Here is a 17779-nt window from a genome sequence, read left to right on the forward strand (position 1 = left end):
AAAGTCCCACAACCAACAGGAGGGGGAAAAAAAGGAAAAAAATATAAAGCAGCATATATTTCAGATAATTGCTAGCACTGTATAGATAAATTGTTTAAACATAATTGTAATTTGTATTTGAGTCTGTCTTCGCTCCATTTGGGTATAATAAAGTTTGAATCATGGAATCTATTGTTTTACGGCTTTAAAAATATATGGGTATTCAAAATAAATGAAAAGAAAATCTCAATTTTGACTGTAAATTAGTATTTTCTTCTAAGCAGACATCAAATGTTTAATTCTATAAGTTTTTGGTTCTATCTTGAATCAATATATATATATATATATATATATATATATATATTCTGTTTTCTGTACATGGTGCTGATCTTTCATTTGCAATTAAGTGAGATAGATTATGATCATAATATAAAAGAAAGAGAGGGACTCAAAACCTTGTTGACAAAGACGACACATTGGACTGGGTCTTGCAGATGTAGCGACTGCGTATACAAATATCTGTAGGAAATGTAAAAAAAATATCTAAAATCCAAAACACTATAGAAGAAGAAGAAGCGTACCCGAGAGAGAGATTTGTGAGAAGAAAGAGAGGGAGAGAGAACGTCCATGAGAGTTAAGAGAGACATTCTATCAAACACCTCCGGAGCCTCATCCAAAACATTAACAGAAAAGAATTACCACAAAAAACAAAACAAATCTATAATACCAATTAGTGATATCATAATCTTATCATTCAATTAGTGCAGTTCTCTCATCTCTCATCTCTAAAACGCTTGTAAAATCAACTTCAACTTGGAGAAAGAACGCACTCCATTTTATCCCTGCCAACATGTTATCAAATATATTTACATGATAAGAAAACCTTAATTATATTTCACACACGATCTTGATTCCCAAGAAATTGATCTTATAAACGGAAATTTATTCAAACCGGTTCAATCACAAAAATTCACTGGTTCAGGATACATGTCGCAATTCTAAACACTTTTACTTAAACCGGTTCAATTATCAAAATGTACATGTCTTTTGATTTTAAACACACAATCTAATCTAATCTAATATATCTAATATATATATATATATATATATATATATATATAAAATCTAATCTAATTACATTTAATTGACAGTTGTTTAATTTAAATTAAACTCTGCCAGAAGAGGCTAATATCATGACATGTGGCGTTCCATTAATCTGAGAGTTTTCTGCGAGAGAGTCTAATAACTTGACACGTGCCATTACATTTAATTGACAGTTGTTCTAGGGGAGTTTTCTACATGAGAGTCTAATAACTTGACACATGTCATTACATTTAATTGACAGTTGTTTAGTTTAAATTAAACTCTGCCAGGAGAGGTTAATATCATGACATGTGGCATTCCATTAATCTGACAAGTGATTATTTTAAATGAAACTGTGCATTTAAGTTTGTAAATCAAAACACACGTAGGTAACACCTTTTCACATTGCTTCAAACTGCTTTCTCTCTCTCTCACGCTCAACTGCCTTCAAAATATATAACTTTGTACTGCTCTGTCTCTCTTCCTCTATTATGCTGTTCTTTCCAATTGTTTCACAACCTTCTGAAATTTCACTCTATCTACATCGAGTAAGTTTATTTTATCTCTTTTCAAAATTTAATTACCTTTTGAGACTGCCAATTAGATCTCCATCTTCTTCCTTGCTTTCTATTTGTTGAATTTCATTGAAATATGTTTATTTTAGATTCCTTTTTCAAATACGTTTATTTTAGGCCATATATGGGTGTAGTGAATTGATATTAGGGGAATTGGGAAAAATGGGTGTTAATGGCATTGAATTGGGTACTTTTGTTTGGTTGGTTTCTAGTTTCACAGAATATTTATCTCTCTGTTTCTTTCATCGCCCTCCCCGAAAGAAAAAAAATGACGGCAAATTGTTTCTATTATGTTTACAAATTGCCATTGTTCAATGTTATTGTTTATGTTAACACTGTCATTCACTGTTATTGTTCGATTTGCTTTTATTATTTTTGATGAGTCTATTATTTATATATATATATATTCCTTTTTGCAGTTCAAGGTCTACTTTCTATTTTGTTTGATAACAATTGTCTTTTCCTATTCATTCCCCACAACCACAAATCAGTTGCTTTTCTTCTGTACTTATTTTTGGCATAAGAAAAAGTGTTGTAGAGGGAAATGAAATTTAATTGAAATTATTAGGATTTTTTTTAAGAAGTAAGAAGTTAAAATAAAAAAATGCTCAATTTTTCAAACTAAGTATAGAATGATATTTGTCTTTTGTTTATGCATGATGATTCTGGAATAAAGTTTTCTCTCTTTGAAGGTGTGGACAAAATAAAATCATCATCTTTTTTGTTAGTGTTGTATTATAACAGTTTTTTGCACACCTTTTAATTTTGATTATTAGTTTCAATATGTGATTCTTTTTTTTTTTTTTTTTTTTTTAATATATAAATTCTTTTATATTTGAAAGAAACTGCAGATACATATAGCAATTTCTATTCAAGCGCTAAGTTAATTAGTGTAATAGTTTTTCACAATCTCTTTTTAATACAGGGTTTGTTATATTTTTCACATGTAATACAATTTGAGCATTTTTTTTTTCCTTTTATTAATTAGAAAAAAATAAACTTGAGCATTTGTGTTGTTGTAAATGTTCTCTTAACGCTTTTATTTTTCTGCTTCCTACTTGAAACTTTTTTTTTTTTTTTTCCGTTTTCATTTATGCATCCACTAATTATTATTATTTTTTCCTTCCTGTCAATTTTAGAAACAAAGTTGTGCATTGCACGGGTTTCAAGCTTGTTTAACATAAAATGACACTTAGTAGCATTTTAAAACGCCACATGTTGTAATTTTATGTCATCCTACTTAAAACTCCCCTGTTATATATAGATTCTCTGTGAACTTTGGCGAGTCACAAACTCAATGCACAATGGAGCCGAACCCAGAAGAGGACTTTGGAATCAAAATCTACAATGCTCCACCCAATGACCCGACCCAAATCCTTTCCTCTGATCCCCAGGCCGGTCCTGAAGTTGGCAGGAAACGGCGAGCAGTTGCCAAGGGAATGCAAAAAACCATATCAAAAACTTCGATGCTTGTCAACTTCCTACCAACCGGGACGCTTCTGACATTTGAGATGGTTCTCCCGTCCGTGTCCGGCAATGGCTTGTGCTCTCCTGTTAGCACCATGATGATTCATTTCCTTTTAGCCCTCTGCGCCCTCTCCTGCTTCTTCTTTCACTTCACCGACAGTTTTCGGGGCCCCGATGGCAAAGTCTATTACGGCTTCGTGACCCATAAAGGTTTGGCAGTGTTCAAGTCCGGGCTTGGCGTCGAAGTTCCAAAGGATGATAGGTACAAAGTTGGGCTCACGGATTTCGTCCATGCAATCATGTCGGTGATGGTTTTCATGGCAATTGGTTTCTCGGATCATCGAGTGACCAACTGCCTTTTCCCTGGACATGCAAATGACATGGATGAAGTGATGGAGAGTTTCCCTCTGATGGTTGGGATTATCTGCAGTGCCCTGTTCTTGGTGTTTCCAAATACTCGATTTGGCGTCGGATGCATGGCTGCCTGATTCTTATGGGGTTTGTTAGTTAACATGCTTGTTCTTCAGATACTATCAACTTCTGTACATCCTACAGTACTAACTAATAAGGATTTTATCACATTTATGTAATTTCTTTTTGTTTGTCATTAGTAATAATCGAGACATTAAAATCTCTATTATGATTGTCATGTCACTGTCGAGCTTTGACTCCAGCGCACACGAATGCGGAAAATGCAAGTTTGCTAATTATTGCATGTATTTTATTTATGGGTGTTTATAATCTAGTAGAAAATGGTAGAGGATTTGAAGCATTTCAATGGGTTCTCGGTAGAGAATTTGAAGCATTTCATTGGTAGAGAACTTGGAATCTTTTCCCGGAAAAAAAATGTACAAGCATTTTCTCTTTGAAGTGAGACAATGATTAAGGTATAAGGAACAGTATATAGAAATGTGAGCAAGATTATAGAGTGGTAGTATATATGACAACCTAACACCGAGTGGAATCTGTACAAGGTTCTCTCTCTCTCTCTCTCTGCAGTCCCTTCTGAAGTGCTCATCTCTACGAACTCTGAACTATGCTAGATATATTTCTAATTATACAACACTGGTAACACCCCCACCCCCCTCAAAAAAAAAAAAAAAAATTCCCCATCTCGTTTTAATTTAAAAATTGGAAGAAGAAAAAAAATTCTTCTCATTTCGTTCTCTCTTTGGGTCTCCCGCAACCCTGGTCAGTTAAATCCGAACAAAAGTCGGCAGCAAGATTTTTAGTCTCCACTAATCATCTGGCTTCAAGTAAAACTAATTATGCTTATCGATCCCCACAGCACCTGGCACCGGTTCCTTCTTGAAGTTTCTGCCACAAACAGAGCATCTCCCTGGGACCTTGGTAATGTGCAACAACGTAACCATCCTTGCACCCCTCATTATAGATCCTCTGTTCTTTCTCATACCGAACTTTCAAATTGCCCTTCATATCCGCAATCCAGATGCCCATTGCAACATCTTCTAGCTTAAACATCTGAAAATATCTCATTCATTTTGTCAGATTGAGAAACAAATGTTAAAACCATGTACTATGATTCAACATGCAGAACGGAATACAACTGGTGATTGTTTACTGTACCTTTAAATTTCCTTCTTTGTATCTCCTGTAAATTTCCTTTGCAATGTCATATGATACCACATAGCCAGGGCCATGCGCCCAAGGGGGATAACGATCTTCAGGCCATTCCTTCAGTAGCGTAGATAGTGGAGGTAGAAGCAAGACCCCAAACAAAAAAAATTACAGTTATAATATCAACAAAAGCCGAAGATAGAAAGGATTTATATACAGCTACTAATAGTCAAGCTAAGTAACAATCTAATCTTGAGTTCCTAGTCAATTAAACCTCAGTCCCCATTCGCAAGCCTTGCAAAAAGGGTCAGCAAAAAGAAATCGGATTGTGTATTTGAAATACTAAATAACTGCAAACAAACATGATTGGTAATTCTTTTCAGATCAAGGCGATGGAGCTATGGCACTAAGTCACCCATGCGAGATATATATAATGCTAATTGTTTCACTACATTGGGAACTAGCCACATATGCAGCAAAAGCTTACATGGTATTTATTTTCTTTCGCTATTACGAAATACAAACAATAAGCAAAGATTTGCGATGCTGAAAAGAGTTTTACATCCAGCAAGATTGAATGGCAAAGCTGAAACAACTGAAAGAAATTGCTAAATCAAATATTACGAGTTACCTCAGGACTGATGTACCACTTGCTATCAGGATTTCTATGTGGTCGGGAATCTGAATTTATGAGCCCAAAAAGCAATCCATGAGCCACATTGATCCTATTTAGAGAAGCTAGCACTTCATCCACACGAACGAATGCATCGTCATCTGTCTTCATGACAAACCTTGCTGAAACAACCTCCGTCTGTTGAAGAGGTGAGGTCAATGAGGCAATCGAAGGATTCTCCTTGTTTAAGAAAAAAAAAAAAAAAAAGACTTTACCCCAAAAATGCAGATTGCTAAAGTTTTCCAGGTGATGAGGCTGTAGTAGTCAACAAAAGGCATCAACTGTATGTCTCCATATGTCTCTGCCTCATTCCATAGTTCCTCATTCACTATTTGGTTTTTATGCTGCAATCCCACTCAAAATTGATTAAAATTCAGCAATAGGCTTAAATAACTACTCAACTCAACGGGTCAAACTTTTATTTTGTAGTAAAAGAATTCAAAGCTATACAAGAGGAAGCTAGGGAAGTAATGAACAGCTAAAATTTTCATTGCAACATGCAACAATTGCAATCTAAGAGTGCCTAAGTATACTAATAGTAAATATCATAATCTAGTTTTAGACACTAACCAAGGCACCTGACTTGTTTCAAGGCTAAGCATTTTAGGCAGCCTGTTATATGCATGCCGTTATAAACAAAACAACAAGACCCATTCATAGAATAATCATCCCCAAGATGCAGAGTATCAATTTTTGTAGCGTGAAATCACCAAACTCTTTCACACAGAAGAGTTGTCACCCTAAACAAATGTTGTACTGCACAAAAGAAAGTTCTCGTGTGAAACTCACCAAACCGACAAAAAATCGCACTGCAACCGTCCCTGACCGCACTGCAGGATACTGCATCCATGTCCTTCGAACAGCCATCCTGCGCTTAAAATTGTTTGCAGTAGAGAAAACGCCGATGAAAAGATCCAGTGGTCTTCGAGGAGAGAGAGGAACTGATTTGAGTGCTTCCAAATCAATTATATGCTCGGAATCCTCTGATGTAGGTAAACCACTGGCGAGGACAGAAATTAACTTTAGGTCACCAGAAATTCTTATTTCACTAGCAAGCCAAGGCTCCAAAGTCTGAAAAGATAACCAGCCAAGACAGCAAATAAATTGAAAGAAACATTAACCTATCCACAAAATCATATATGCAACTGGCGCAAGAATGAAAAGATGAAAATAAGAAGGAAGAAGAAGAATAAGATTACTTCACGGAAAGCAAAGGATGTTATGTGCTTTCCATCAACTGTCATCTGGAGCCCCTCTGAACCCACTCTAAGTGTTGCAACAAATGGATAATTTTGCTTAAAAGGGAAGTATTTTCTGGTCTTAGATCCTTCTTGCACCGCTGAAGACCACCTTGACTTGTTGGAATGCGTGCTACCAAGGAGGAACTGGTTATCATGTTTCCCTAACATCTTGTTGCACTGGTCCAACTCATCCACTAGCATAAGAAACTAACAGTGTTATTATACAATGTAAATGGAAAATGAACTGAATTAAACAAACCTCATGGAAGAAACAGAAAACAAAAAGTATTGCTGCCCAATTAAAAAACCTCATGGAAGTATCTGGAAATGATTTCAGACTAAGACATTCTAAGAGAAAGAATAATGGAGACACGTATTGCTACAACTAAAGCTGATTAAAAGGTATAAATAACCATGGCCAGCTGCAAAGCCACTGTCTTGCATGGAAAAGCTTTTTGACTAGATACAACAATATGGTAAAACGAACAATACTAGGCTAAAAATAAAACCATACCAAGTTGTCAGTAACAGGTTGAATTGCATGTGGTACAAAACAAATATTTTAAAATAATAAATAGTAAATCAGTGTTGAATTCAATAAGCTGATCAATTAGACAGTTATCTGTACCCTTTTTTATTTTTTCAGGCGCAGGGGATGGACAACGCTCCTCTTCACCCCAATCATGAGCAACAGTCCAGGTGTTTTGGACAATGACAGAGTCCTCAGTTATCTTATCACCATGAAGCCTTACATTGTAATGCAAGATGATGGGCGGATCAGGCTCCCCTGGAAGCTGTTCCCCAGTTAAGTCGATACGGAAATTACCAAGAAGACCATTTGGAATTCCTATAATTGTAATGGCAGAACCCTGAGTCAGGCCACAGGGAACCCTCAACTTATATCCCCTATTATCAAGTTCTGTGGCATTCACTTTATCAAGAAAATGAGGGCACTGTTTCTCTTTTGCTTTCCCGTGTGAACTTTCATTTGCACACTGAAGTCTTTGCTCGTCAACTGAATGCATAAGGCTATTCCATGCACCTCCAGCTTCCTTAATAGCATCCACTGTATTAGGTAAACCCTGAGCGTGATTAATCAAGTGATTCAAATGTTTCCATGTCTGCAGACTTTTTTGCTCTTCATTGGACGTATTCCTCTGAGCAAAGAGAGCTAAGACTATGGTGTCAGTGGAAACCACTTTAGAAGCATTCTCCGGATTTTGAACTGCAGGTGGAACTACAGCATTCAGCCATTCAAGAGGATTACTGGTATTGGAGGAGAACGGACTTGTCAAATAACTCTCCCCAATAGGATTTTTCATAATACCATATCTCAGGATCAGCAGCATAAACAATGATGCAACTAAAACACCACCCAACCATTTTTTCATTCTACTGGGCACAAATACATCAATAGCTTTGAACCTGATTTCCATGGTAATTGAGCATTAAAAAAAAACCAGAGAACTAGCCGTTCACGATCATAATGTGCATCAAGAAACAAATTGTGCTCTACTACATGAATAAAGCCCTCCAGCCATAAATAAACCTGATCAGAAGATGCATATATGTAAGGATTTCACTTCTTGGAAGTAAATGCTTCAGATATTTTCATTCTCAGTCTGTTCTCATCTGATATCAAGTACCAGGTCATGCAACCAAGTTCTTGTGGCCTGAAAATTGACCGCTTGAGTACTCTGGAGTTGATAAATCTACCGCAGAAGTCGCTCATAAGGCATTTGACATAAGATACTCGCACTGATCCTATATTCAAAACAATCAGTCTACAAAAATATACAAGTTTGTGCAAAAAATTAAGTCAACAAAGTACATATACGTCTGTCCATCTAAAACCATGTAAACAAAAGGTTACCTAACTGATGATGCACTTTATTCATCGTAAAAGATGAATACTTCGTAAAAGAAAAACATGACCTCCATGGATTACTATCATATAGTGAAAACAGTTTTAATGAAACATATATAACTCACGGGGAGCTAAATAATGTTGGTACATGAGCCCTTGTTGACATACTCTACAATAAGCTTGAAATGGGTATTCATCCAGATTGATTATCAAGAAGTAGTACTTCAATGACATGGGTTGTTGTTCATTCCAGCATAAATCCTAAATTGACAATTGACTCACCCAATGTTCTTGAAAACACGGTCACGTCTCTCTCAAATTCATGGACATTTCTGTAAATAAAAGAAACCTATTTGTGTGTATGTATATATGCGTTTGTGTTGATACATATTACATAGACGTGTGTGTGTGATATTGTCAACAACTGTGCCAATAAAAATATGAGTTGACACCTACCCTAGCTCTTCAACATCACCTACTAGTTAAAAGCGGAGGTAGTGTTTACTTCTCTCTAGACATCTGAACAATAAACGTAATTTATTTTATGTTGACCAAGGGAACCAGAAGATTAGTGCAATAGTTTATTAATGAAGATGCGATGAACTGGTGGTCCTATTCTAGTAGCAGACAACAATATTCATATATTACAAGGAAACGATATCATGCAAGCTAAGGAGGATGGGGTGGTCCCATTACAACTCTTATTCTCAAAATATAATTCGTGAAATTGAAACCCTAACTTCAAACAGCAACAAATGTGATGCACAGACAAGCTTTGGGTTATTCCTGTACTTAATAGTATATTCTATTTAGTACAGTCATTTCGGCTTATTTTATATGACTTTGATTACTTATTCAAAACGAAACCTCTTTCTAGAATTACTCAACAGCCATTCTGGTCTTCTAAGGCCACCATTGACGCCGAACAAAAAAAAAAAAAAAATCAGCCAGCTGTTCAAAAGCTCAACTATCTAACATTTCTCTGATTGATTGCTGAGAAAATGAGGGAAAAGCAAAAAAAAATAAATAAATAAAAGATAAAAAAATAATAATAATAAAAAGAACCGAATTCGAATCTCAAAAGCATAATTTAAAATATCCAGCTAATTGCAACACAAGAACAATTTTATAGTACTGCTTTTCTTTTCTTTGCTTCAATTTTCTCGGCAAACAAACAGAGCCTGCATAAACCAAAAGTAAAAGAAACTAGCCAGCGGACAGATCCGAACACATTAAATTAAGATACGACCACAGAAAGCCACTGAAAAAATCTTTAATTAAAAAAGAGCAGAAAAGGAAAATAAAAAAAAGGAAAAAATGAAGGAACCAAAGCTCGAAAATTCAGACCGCTGCCGATAACAGAGCAGAAAAAAAAAAAAAAAAAAAAGGCTTCAGAGTGAAGTTGAAGGCTTGGAGAGTAGAGTTGGTTACCTTGGAAATCTCCTCGGAAGAATGCCGGAAAAGTGAGAGAAAAAATCGGCGAGAAAATCTGAGGAACGGAGGGAGAGCTCGATCATATGTCGTTTGAAAACTTCAAGTCTACGCTTAACGGTGGTGGGAAAGAGTTGAATTGAAAAGAGCAAACTGTTCGTTCTGGTCTTTTATCATGACCAGACTAGTCCTTGAGTGAATGGAAAGTTAATGGAACCATCGCTTTGACTATTTTTCTATTTATTTAATTAATTACCAAAAAAAAAAAAAAAAAACAACCATACGATACAAGTAAAAGACGGCCTTCTTGAGTTTCGATTACGGTCACTTTTTGGGGACGACAGACATGTGCCAGAATGCCACGTAGGGTACGTGATGTCTCTTTTTGTGCGTAAGGCGTCGCCGGCCCGTGGATGAATGTGGTTTGAGGAAAAAAAATTTGAGTAATCTACGCACACTTCTCTATATCTATTTCTTAACTCTTATATCTCGCTTTTAAAATTTTAAATGAATTTGTGTTGGGTGTTTATTGGATTTAAATCTAATAATAATTTTAAAAATTATCATGTAAAATAAAAATATAAAAAGAAGAGTTCCAACAATAAGATCTATCCATAATGGCCATAATTTTGGTTTGATTGAAAAAACATCTTTAATTTTTTAAAAATGATTTCAATTTTTAAAAATCGTAAACTATTTTTTTTAATTTAAACATCTCATTTTCAAGTTAATAAACCAAGTTAATGCGTCGCAGAGACTGATACGGACCCATAAGACCCTTTGGGATAGGATCAATACTTGATCGGGACCTGTAGGACTTGAACTGGACCTAAACGGAACCTCGCCAAGATTTGGTTAAGACACTGCCGCCACTCAGTTAAGACACTATTGGGACTCAATTAGGACACAATTGAGATCTAGTCAAGACATTTTTGTAATTTAAAATTTAATATGATTGAATGAATATATATATATTTGTGATTTTTGTACAAGTAAAACACCTACGTAAACAAACGGAGCCTAAAATAGTACCAATTTTGTTTTGTTTTAGCTCAAAGGAGTAATTACTCATTTTTGAAGTAAGGAGAGAAATAAAGCTCTTGAGGAATTTTGGACAAATTCATTCATTAGTGGTGATAGGCTTTTAATCTTTGTCTCCGGCATTAACTTAACCCACATATGGGGCAACCCAAAAATAAATTATTGACATAAAAGTAAAAATTGATTTCATTTTTTAAATAGTATTTTATGTTTTAAATTGTTTGTTAGTATTTTTTTATTAAAAACAAAAAACAAAAAAGAAAGTTTATATTAAGGATAAAAATTCCGTTAAGAAAGTGAAATTCACTTGAATTTTTTAATAGGTAGTTCTTTAAAAAATCACGTGGCTAGCTTTTACGTACTAATTAAAAAATAATATACGAATGATATGCTAAGGAGTAAGGAATACATAGCTAGGGCGGGGTCTTTGGCAACTCAAATTTGCTTCTTTTTTTTTTTAAAAAAAAAAATTATACAAATATTATTTTTATATCATGCCCTGTCATCTCCTAGATAACTAGGTAATTTACCTTTCTACCCTATTAAATAAATAAAGCAATAAAAAACTTTATTTGGTAGTTTTAATTAAAGAGTTTGTTGGAGAAAATGAATGTCCAATTTTTAATTCTTGTTCGATGTAAACACGGTGGCTTGAGATTGAAGGGCAGGCCGGGGCCGGTAGCTGTGGAAAAATGGGAAGCTAAAAGACAGCCGGATTTACAATGATATCCCGGCTGTTTTGTAGAATTACAAGTTAAAGGTAAAGATAAAAAAATGAGAAATAAGGTCCGTTGTTTGCGGACGAAATGTAACTTTCGAGGACGGCCATGATGATGAAGGGGGACAAGGTGACAGTCGAGTTTGCAGACGATTGGCCAAAGCCCAACCACAAGACGCCACCTAATCACCCACGAGACTAGACTTTGTGTTTAATCCATGTTAATTAAATTAAGCAAACAATATATGGCACCGACAGCGTACCAATTTTGGTGGTGGTGACCACTAGGACCCAATTCCTTGCTTTGTGGATGGAACAATGATAGAAAAATCCGTACACGTGTTAAGAGTGGAGGAACAGAGAGATCTATCGATCTCTTTACATTACATGAGTAATGATATAAAGAGGACTATAGTTTTTTTTAGAGTCATTCAAAATATAATATGACATTTAAAATTACAAATAGATCAAAATTCAATAATGATTATCTCAAATTCAAAGTAATTTTAAATGACTTTATAAGGACTAATTATTTTTATATCATTACTCTTTATACATGTGACATGTCATACTGTCATGCATCTTTCATCCACCTAACAAATCAACCGACTATGTCCTAATAAACGTGGTCTTTATGGATGTTTCTTCTTTTTCTTTTCTTTTTTCCCTTTTGTGATGAATTAGATGTCTATGTTATGGAAGCTTTCACGTGAATGTAGCCATTTCCTGATGGTTTGTGATGTGCATGTGCAATGGGGAAATTATTGTATGACACTTTACAAATTTCTTGCATTATTCTTTTTTTTTTTTTTTAATTATGGGTATTATTAGGGCAAATGATACTTTGTTCCCATAAACTTTAACTCAAGATCTTCCTTTGACCAAATAAAGGGGGGCTGAACCGACCATCTACAATGATCATGAGTCGGCTCAGCCACCCCAAATGTGCCCTCTCAACCCAGCGAGTTTCGGGTCGAAATTGGTACCAAATTGCGTCTCGACAAACTTTTGGATGGAAGATATATCTTGGACTTTTCAGCCCATTTTGCCCATGACATCCGGGCTTTAATTTCAGCCCACCCTATATGGTTTGATGATTTAAAATTGCTTCCTGTGAGCCCCGAGGCTAAAAGTGTGCTGTTGTTTATCTTGGTTTACCCATCTTCTCTAGCTTTTTGGTTTAATACAAAATATTTTTATGAATTTGAAAATAATAATAATAAAAAAAAATTACAAACGTTGGTTTGTTAATATAAGTTTATTCGTTTTTTTTTTTTAAATTTTTTTTTTTTAATATATATACTTTTCCCAAAATATTTTAATGTGATATATAAAAAAGAAAAAGAAATTAAAGCAACTGAAATAATGAAAATAAAGGAGTGATATTTGTGAAATTAGATCAAAACGAAGAAAACAGAATAGCTAATAGAAATTAATAATAACTTAAAACTTAGACTAAACACTCATAACTTGCATTCAAACCAAATAAAAGAATGGCCCATTAAATAAGGCCCACGATCACACATAAACCGAACAACATTTCATAAACCCACTCCTTTCAATTATTCAACTAGCAGTAATGGTCTAAACCGAACCCACGTGCCAATTGCCATGCATGAAGACCACGAACATGAACATGTGGGGCACATAACTCAGTCTGAGGCTGTCGTCCACGTTCACACATTAGCACTGAACACGCCACGCACGTTAGATGGGCAGAAATAGCGCAGTATACCAAGGGTACGTAGAAGAAGAAGAATAATAATTCCAAAAAAATTTAATTACTTCTTCATTAGGGCATATGAATCTCTCTTTTCCTTTTTCTTTGCGAACAAGAAGTTCTACGCATTTAAGAATTTGGCTACGATATCATATACGCTTCAAAAAATAATCATACCAAATGATTGTGAAGGGGGAGTAAGAATTTAATCGCCCCTGCATGTGACAAGACAAATATACAATTTACAATTATTAGATTCTTCATATTATGAGGTTATTTAATCATAATCTTATCAAATTATTAATTGGTAAAATAAGACAAGTGATTTTCCCGTGTTTATGCTTTCATATATATAGAGATTCAAAAAATATTTTAATGCTATATATAGATTTCGGTATCTTGTTTTATTTGTATTATAATGAAAATCATGTTGAGATATATTGAGTATTATGTTACAAATTTAACTTAGTAATAGGAACCAATAGTTAGAAGCAAGAGACCCATGGGCCATGGACTATACTAGTAGCTAGTTATAATAATTTTATTGTTTGAATTGCTAGTAATTTAGACAATAAATTTGAAACAGTTTTTATTAAACTCACTTATTTAAGTAGATTCGGACATTTCACCTTTTTTTTTTTAATTGAATGAGGGAAAATGATTACAAGGAAGGATCTTTCCCATTTCTGATTCGGATGGGAGAGAGAATAGGAGATCTTGTGGTAATACTTCCAAAAACAAGATAAAAAACGACTAATTTAATTAAAACATGTGCCCAAAAATTAATACTACGAGACTATTTCAAAGCATTCGGAAAATATAGCCCCGTAAGAGCATTCCCAATGGAAGAGCTAAATGCTACTTTTATCTAGAATAGCTCTTCAAATGTTCAAAAAACTTCCTACATTGGATGAGCCAAAAATAAATGTAAAATAGATATTTGATTATAAGAGCTAAAAAAAAAGTTAAATGTAGCAGCACTTTTTAAGGGAGCCATTTATCTTTTATTGTTTCTCTCACCTGTTTTATTTTTTTCTCAAATCGTTTCTTACTTTTTCTCTGCATGTTCTCTTTTTTCCAAAACTTTTTTTACTTTTAATAATATTTTAATAGAATATATAGAAATATAACTAATCGGATGTAGAGACATTTAAAAATGGCTTAACTAAACTAGATAAAAGTGAGTTTTAAAGAGCCATTTCACATAAAAATATGGTTCATCCATTAAGAATGCTCTAATAGTTTTCTTAACATTCTCATCAGTAAATGGATGAAGATTCAGATTTTAAAGTGGACAGCAAAGAAGAGCCGTTGGATATAAGGGCCCGGCCCATACTGATGTCGCTCAGCCGGCTTCTGTAACTTGAAAAAACCATGCACAACTTACGTACATAGTTTGTGCATGGTGGCCTGGTGGGGGTCCCAAATGAGTTTAGCAAAGCAAAGCAAAAAGGTCAAGAGTTTTGGCCATAATTACAATATTTGCCAGTATGGCATCAAAGTCCAAAGCTCAGGGAGTTAATTGCCCTTAATTATATTATCAACTTGCACGCCTAAAATAGTTGGTAGATCTTGTTTTAATCTCGTATCACATATTTCCGAAATTTTATTCAAAAACAAGAAACATGCACGGAATTTAAACTTACTGGCCATGAAGTTTTATTTAAAAACAAGAAAAACAAATGATGATAATTAAGCAGTCGTAAATGATGATGTGGAGAAAAGATCCTCTCTAGTCACTAGAACTTAGCAAACTGGAGATTTGAAGCACATCTCCCCTTGGGCAGCACCGGGCATTCGATGAGTTCAGAGCCGGAAGTGTCGACACACACGAAAATCTGGTAAAGTTGGCTGTTACCGGCAGAATCCTTGTTGCACTCTATCCCAGGGGCGTGGCCGATGGCCTCTTTTATGGCGTCCACAATGCTTTCCAAGCTGTAAAATCCATCATCTGGCTCGATGCCAGCTTTGTTGAGGATTTGTAGGAGGTTTACTTTCTCCTTCAGTTTAAGAGCTGCTTCGAAGTAGTCACGCTGGTCAAGTTCTGACTCTGAGCAGGTCCCGTGTTTCTCCCATTCATGTGACCAGAACCTGAACCCATTGCTACTCGGGCAGCTAAGTGATGGCCACTTCTTTTCCAAGCTGCTCATCAACTCTGAAATCTGCAGTACCCATTAATTATGTCAACGCCAATCACAAAACAAATTCAAGTGTTTAATTAATTTGATTCCCATTGTCTCGCCTAGCTAATTTCATGGACTAATAGGACAACAAAAGGTTTATCCTAATTATATATAATTAATGACCATAATATAAAAATATCAGTTTTGAACATTTATTTACCAGAAAAAATGTGATGTCTAGATTTCTTTAATCTCTTTTACCGATGTATATGGAATATCCAACTGCCAATTTATTTTTTATTTTTTAAAATTACTTAAAAAAAGAAAAGGACAAATCGAAAATCTCAAATATTGTTGGACATTTGATCGAAGCCTAGACCTGTTTTTTTAACCATACTTGCCACCCTATGCATTATATAGTGATCACTTTGGTCTTGCCCATAAAACAATATATATAGAAGAAAAAAAAAAATTATATTTGTTTAAGCAAATAAAAAAAACTTCCGTAATAAGATATATTTTTGTAGATAATTTGAAAGAGGAAGGCAACAAATGTTAGTAACCTGTGATTTATCGAAGACACTATCGGGATCACAGTTGGAGGGGTAAGAGCCATCTTTGTAATTAGGCCAAAGTCCATGAATGCCGAAATCTGCGACAGGCTTTCCTGTCTTAGGATAGCAACATGTGTGCTTTGTGTCACAGTATGCTCCTGGCCACTGCAAATTAAGATATATGTTTCAAACAAATTAATAAAGTTTTGGAAAACCTCAGAGGAGATGAAAAAAAAACTAGACCAAACTAATTAGTATTACCTGTTGAACGAAGTAAAAGAAATCAAAATCCTGTGAAAGACAAAGGAGTGAGAGATATTGCAGGATCAAAAGTTTGATCAAGATTGAGCGTTTGAGTTCCATGTCTAAAACTCGTTGAACAACTCAGTGGGGTAGTTAGGTTATGATGAGCTCGGAGGAATGATAGACCTACTATGCAGTAGAGGTTTGGTTGAAGCTATATTTTATAGGCAAAAAGGAATGGTTGTAGATAGAATATGCGGGACAGTATATGCTTACAGCTTTACGAACCTTCATTAACTTATTTCTTTGCTTGCGTGTGCACAGATCTCACGCCTGTTTTTATATATATATATATATGTCTTTGGCTTCCCTTTTGGTATTTCCTTTGATCTTTGTTTAAAAGCGTCGTTGGCTTCCCTTTTGGTATTTCCTTTGATCTTTGTTTAAAAGCGTCGTCTACTGTATATATATATTTTCCTTCATATTCAATGCAAAAGTGAGGAGATGGGAGTGAAACCTTAGTTTTGAAGGTTGTTGAGTTGTCCATGTCTTGTCCTGGCTCATTAGAGTTTGATCGATATTCAAATTATAAACTCTTTTTTGAGTTGGTAGTTGAACAATATTGGTTAAATGAGTAAAAAATTTCATTTATCAATTTAAATTTTTGGAGTAACTTAAAAATTAATTTATGATGATATCAAAAATACAGTTAGTGTTGAAATGATTAGTTAATGCATCATTTAAGTTGTATAATAAAAATTAACTCTTAGATGCAATTGTATATAAATTTACTAAATTATAACATTACTTCTAAAATAAAATGGAGGTTAAAGTTGGTAATTGAAAAACATCCAATTCTCTTGAAATTAATTTAACGTGCAAAATGGTCCCATACGTGCTTTTCAAAAAGCTATGTTTTGGTTTGGGTAATTATATAATAAGTCCATGAGTCAACCCTCCAAAATTTAAAAATCGTTAAGTTTTTTTTTTTACAAAAATCTCCTTCTTGGTTTAATCGAAATGACAATAAAATTTCTACCATTAAAATTTTTTAACAGCCGTTAGTCTCAATTAAAATGCACCGTTCAATCTCATCAAAATATTAATTTAATTTTAAAATTTAAATCTAAAAATAAAAATAAAATAAAAATTGAACCACCCCTCCACCCTAGGGGTGGCTCGCGGCCACTCCATGGCCAAACCACCCATGGGGTGGCTCATAGGCCACCCCCAGGGGTGGGCAAGGGGTGGCTTGCAGCCACCCTATAGGGGTTAGGGGCTGTTGCCACCCCTTCAATTATTTTATTTTATTTTTAGATTTAAATTTTAAAATTAAATTAATAAAAAATTTAATATTTTAATTAGGTAAAACGATGCATTTTGATTGAGACTAATGGCTGTTAAAAAATTTTGATGGTAAAAATTTTATTGTCATAGAATAAATTTTCAAAAAAAATAATTTAAGAATTTTTAAATTTTAAAGGGT

The 17779-nt window shown here is 34.5% G+C and overlaps 3 protein-coding genes across 3 annotated transcripts; 1 reads left to right on the top strand and 2 right to left on the bottom strand.

Annotated features, from left to right (window-relative positions):
• The first annotated feature begins 1564 nt into the window (after positions 1-1564).
• On the top strand, positions 1565-3642 carry LOC132180073 (protein DMP9-like). Its single transcript, XM_059592918.2, has 2 exons — positions 1565-1610; positions 2902-3642. Exon 2 carries the CDS (start codon positions 2942-2944, stop codon positions 3590-3592), a length of 651 nt encoding a protein of 216 aa, XP_059448901.2. The 5' UTR covers positions 1565-1610; positions 2902-2941; the 3' UTR covers positions 3593-3642.
• A 344-nt stretch (positions 3643-3986) lies between these two features.
• On the bottom strand, positions 3987-10105 carry GALT1 (galactosyltransferase1). The gene is made up of 9 exons (XM_059592051.2): positions 9895-10105; positions 8146-8360; positions 7225-8021; positions 6555-6790; positions 6145-6426; positions 5571-5699; positions 5314-5493; positions 4692-4799; positions 3987-4586 (listed from the first exon to the last, which is right to left on the bottom strand). The coding sequence occupies exons 2-9, from the start codon at positions 8160-8162 to the stop codon at positions 4377-4379; spliced, it is 1959 nt and encodes a 652-aa protein (XP_059448034.1). The 5' UTR covers positions 8163-8360; positions 9895-10105; the 3' UTR covers positions 3987-4376.
• A 4720-nt stretch (positions 10106-14825) lies between these two features.
• LOC132178956 (ribonuclease 3) lies at positions 14826-16617 on the bottom strand. The gene is made up of 3 exons (XM_059591540.2): positions 16312-16617; positions 16060-16215; positions 14826-15535 (listed from the first exon to the last, which is right to left on the bottom strand). Exons 1-3 carry the CDS (start codon positions 16411-16413, stop codon positions 15113-15115), a joined length of 681 nt encoding a protein of 226 aa, XP_059447523.1. The 5' UTR covers positions 16414-16617; the 3' UTR covers positions 14826-15112.
• Between the last annotated feature and the right edge of the window lie 1162 nt (positions 16618-17779).

Source organism: Corylus avellana, chromosome 4, assembly GCF_965113065.1.
Source record: "Corylus avellana chromosome 4, dhCorAvel1.hap1.2, whole genome shotgun sequence".
NCBI classification, from domain to species: Eukaryota; Viridiplantae; Streptophyta; class Magnoliopsida; order Fagales; family Betulaceae; genus Corylus; species Corylus avellana.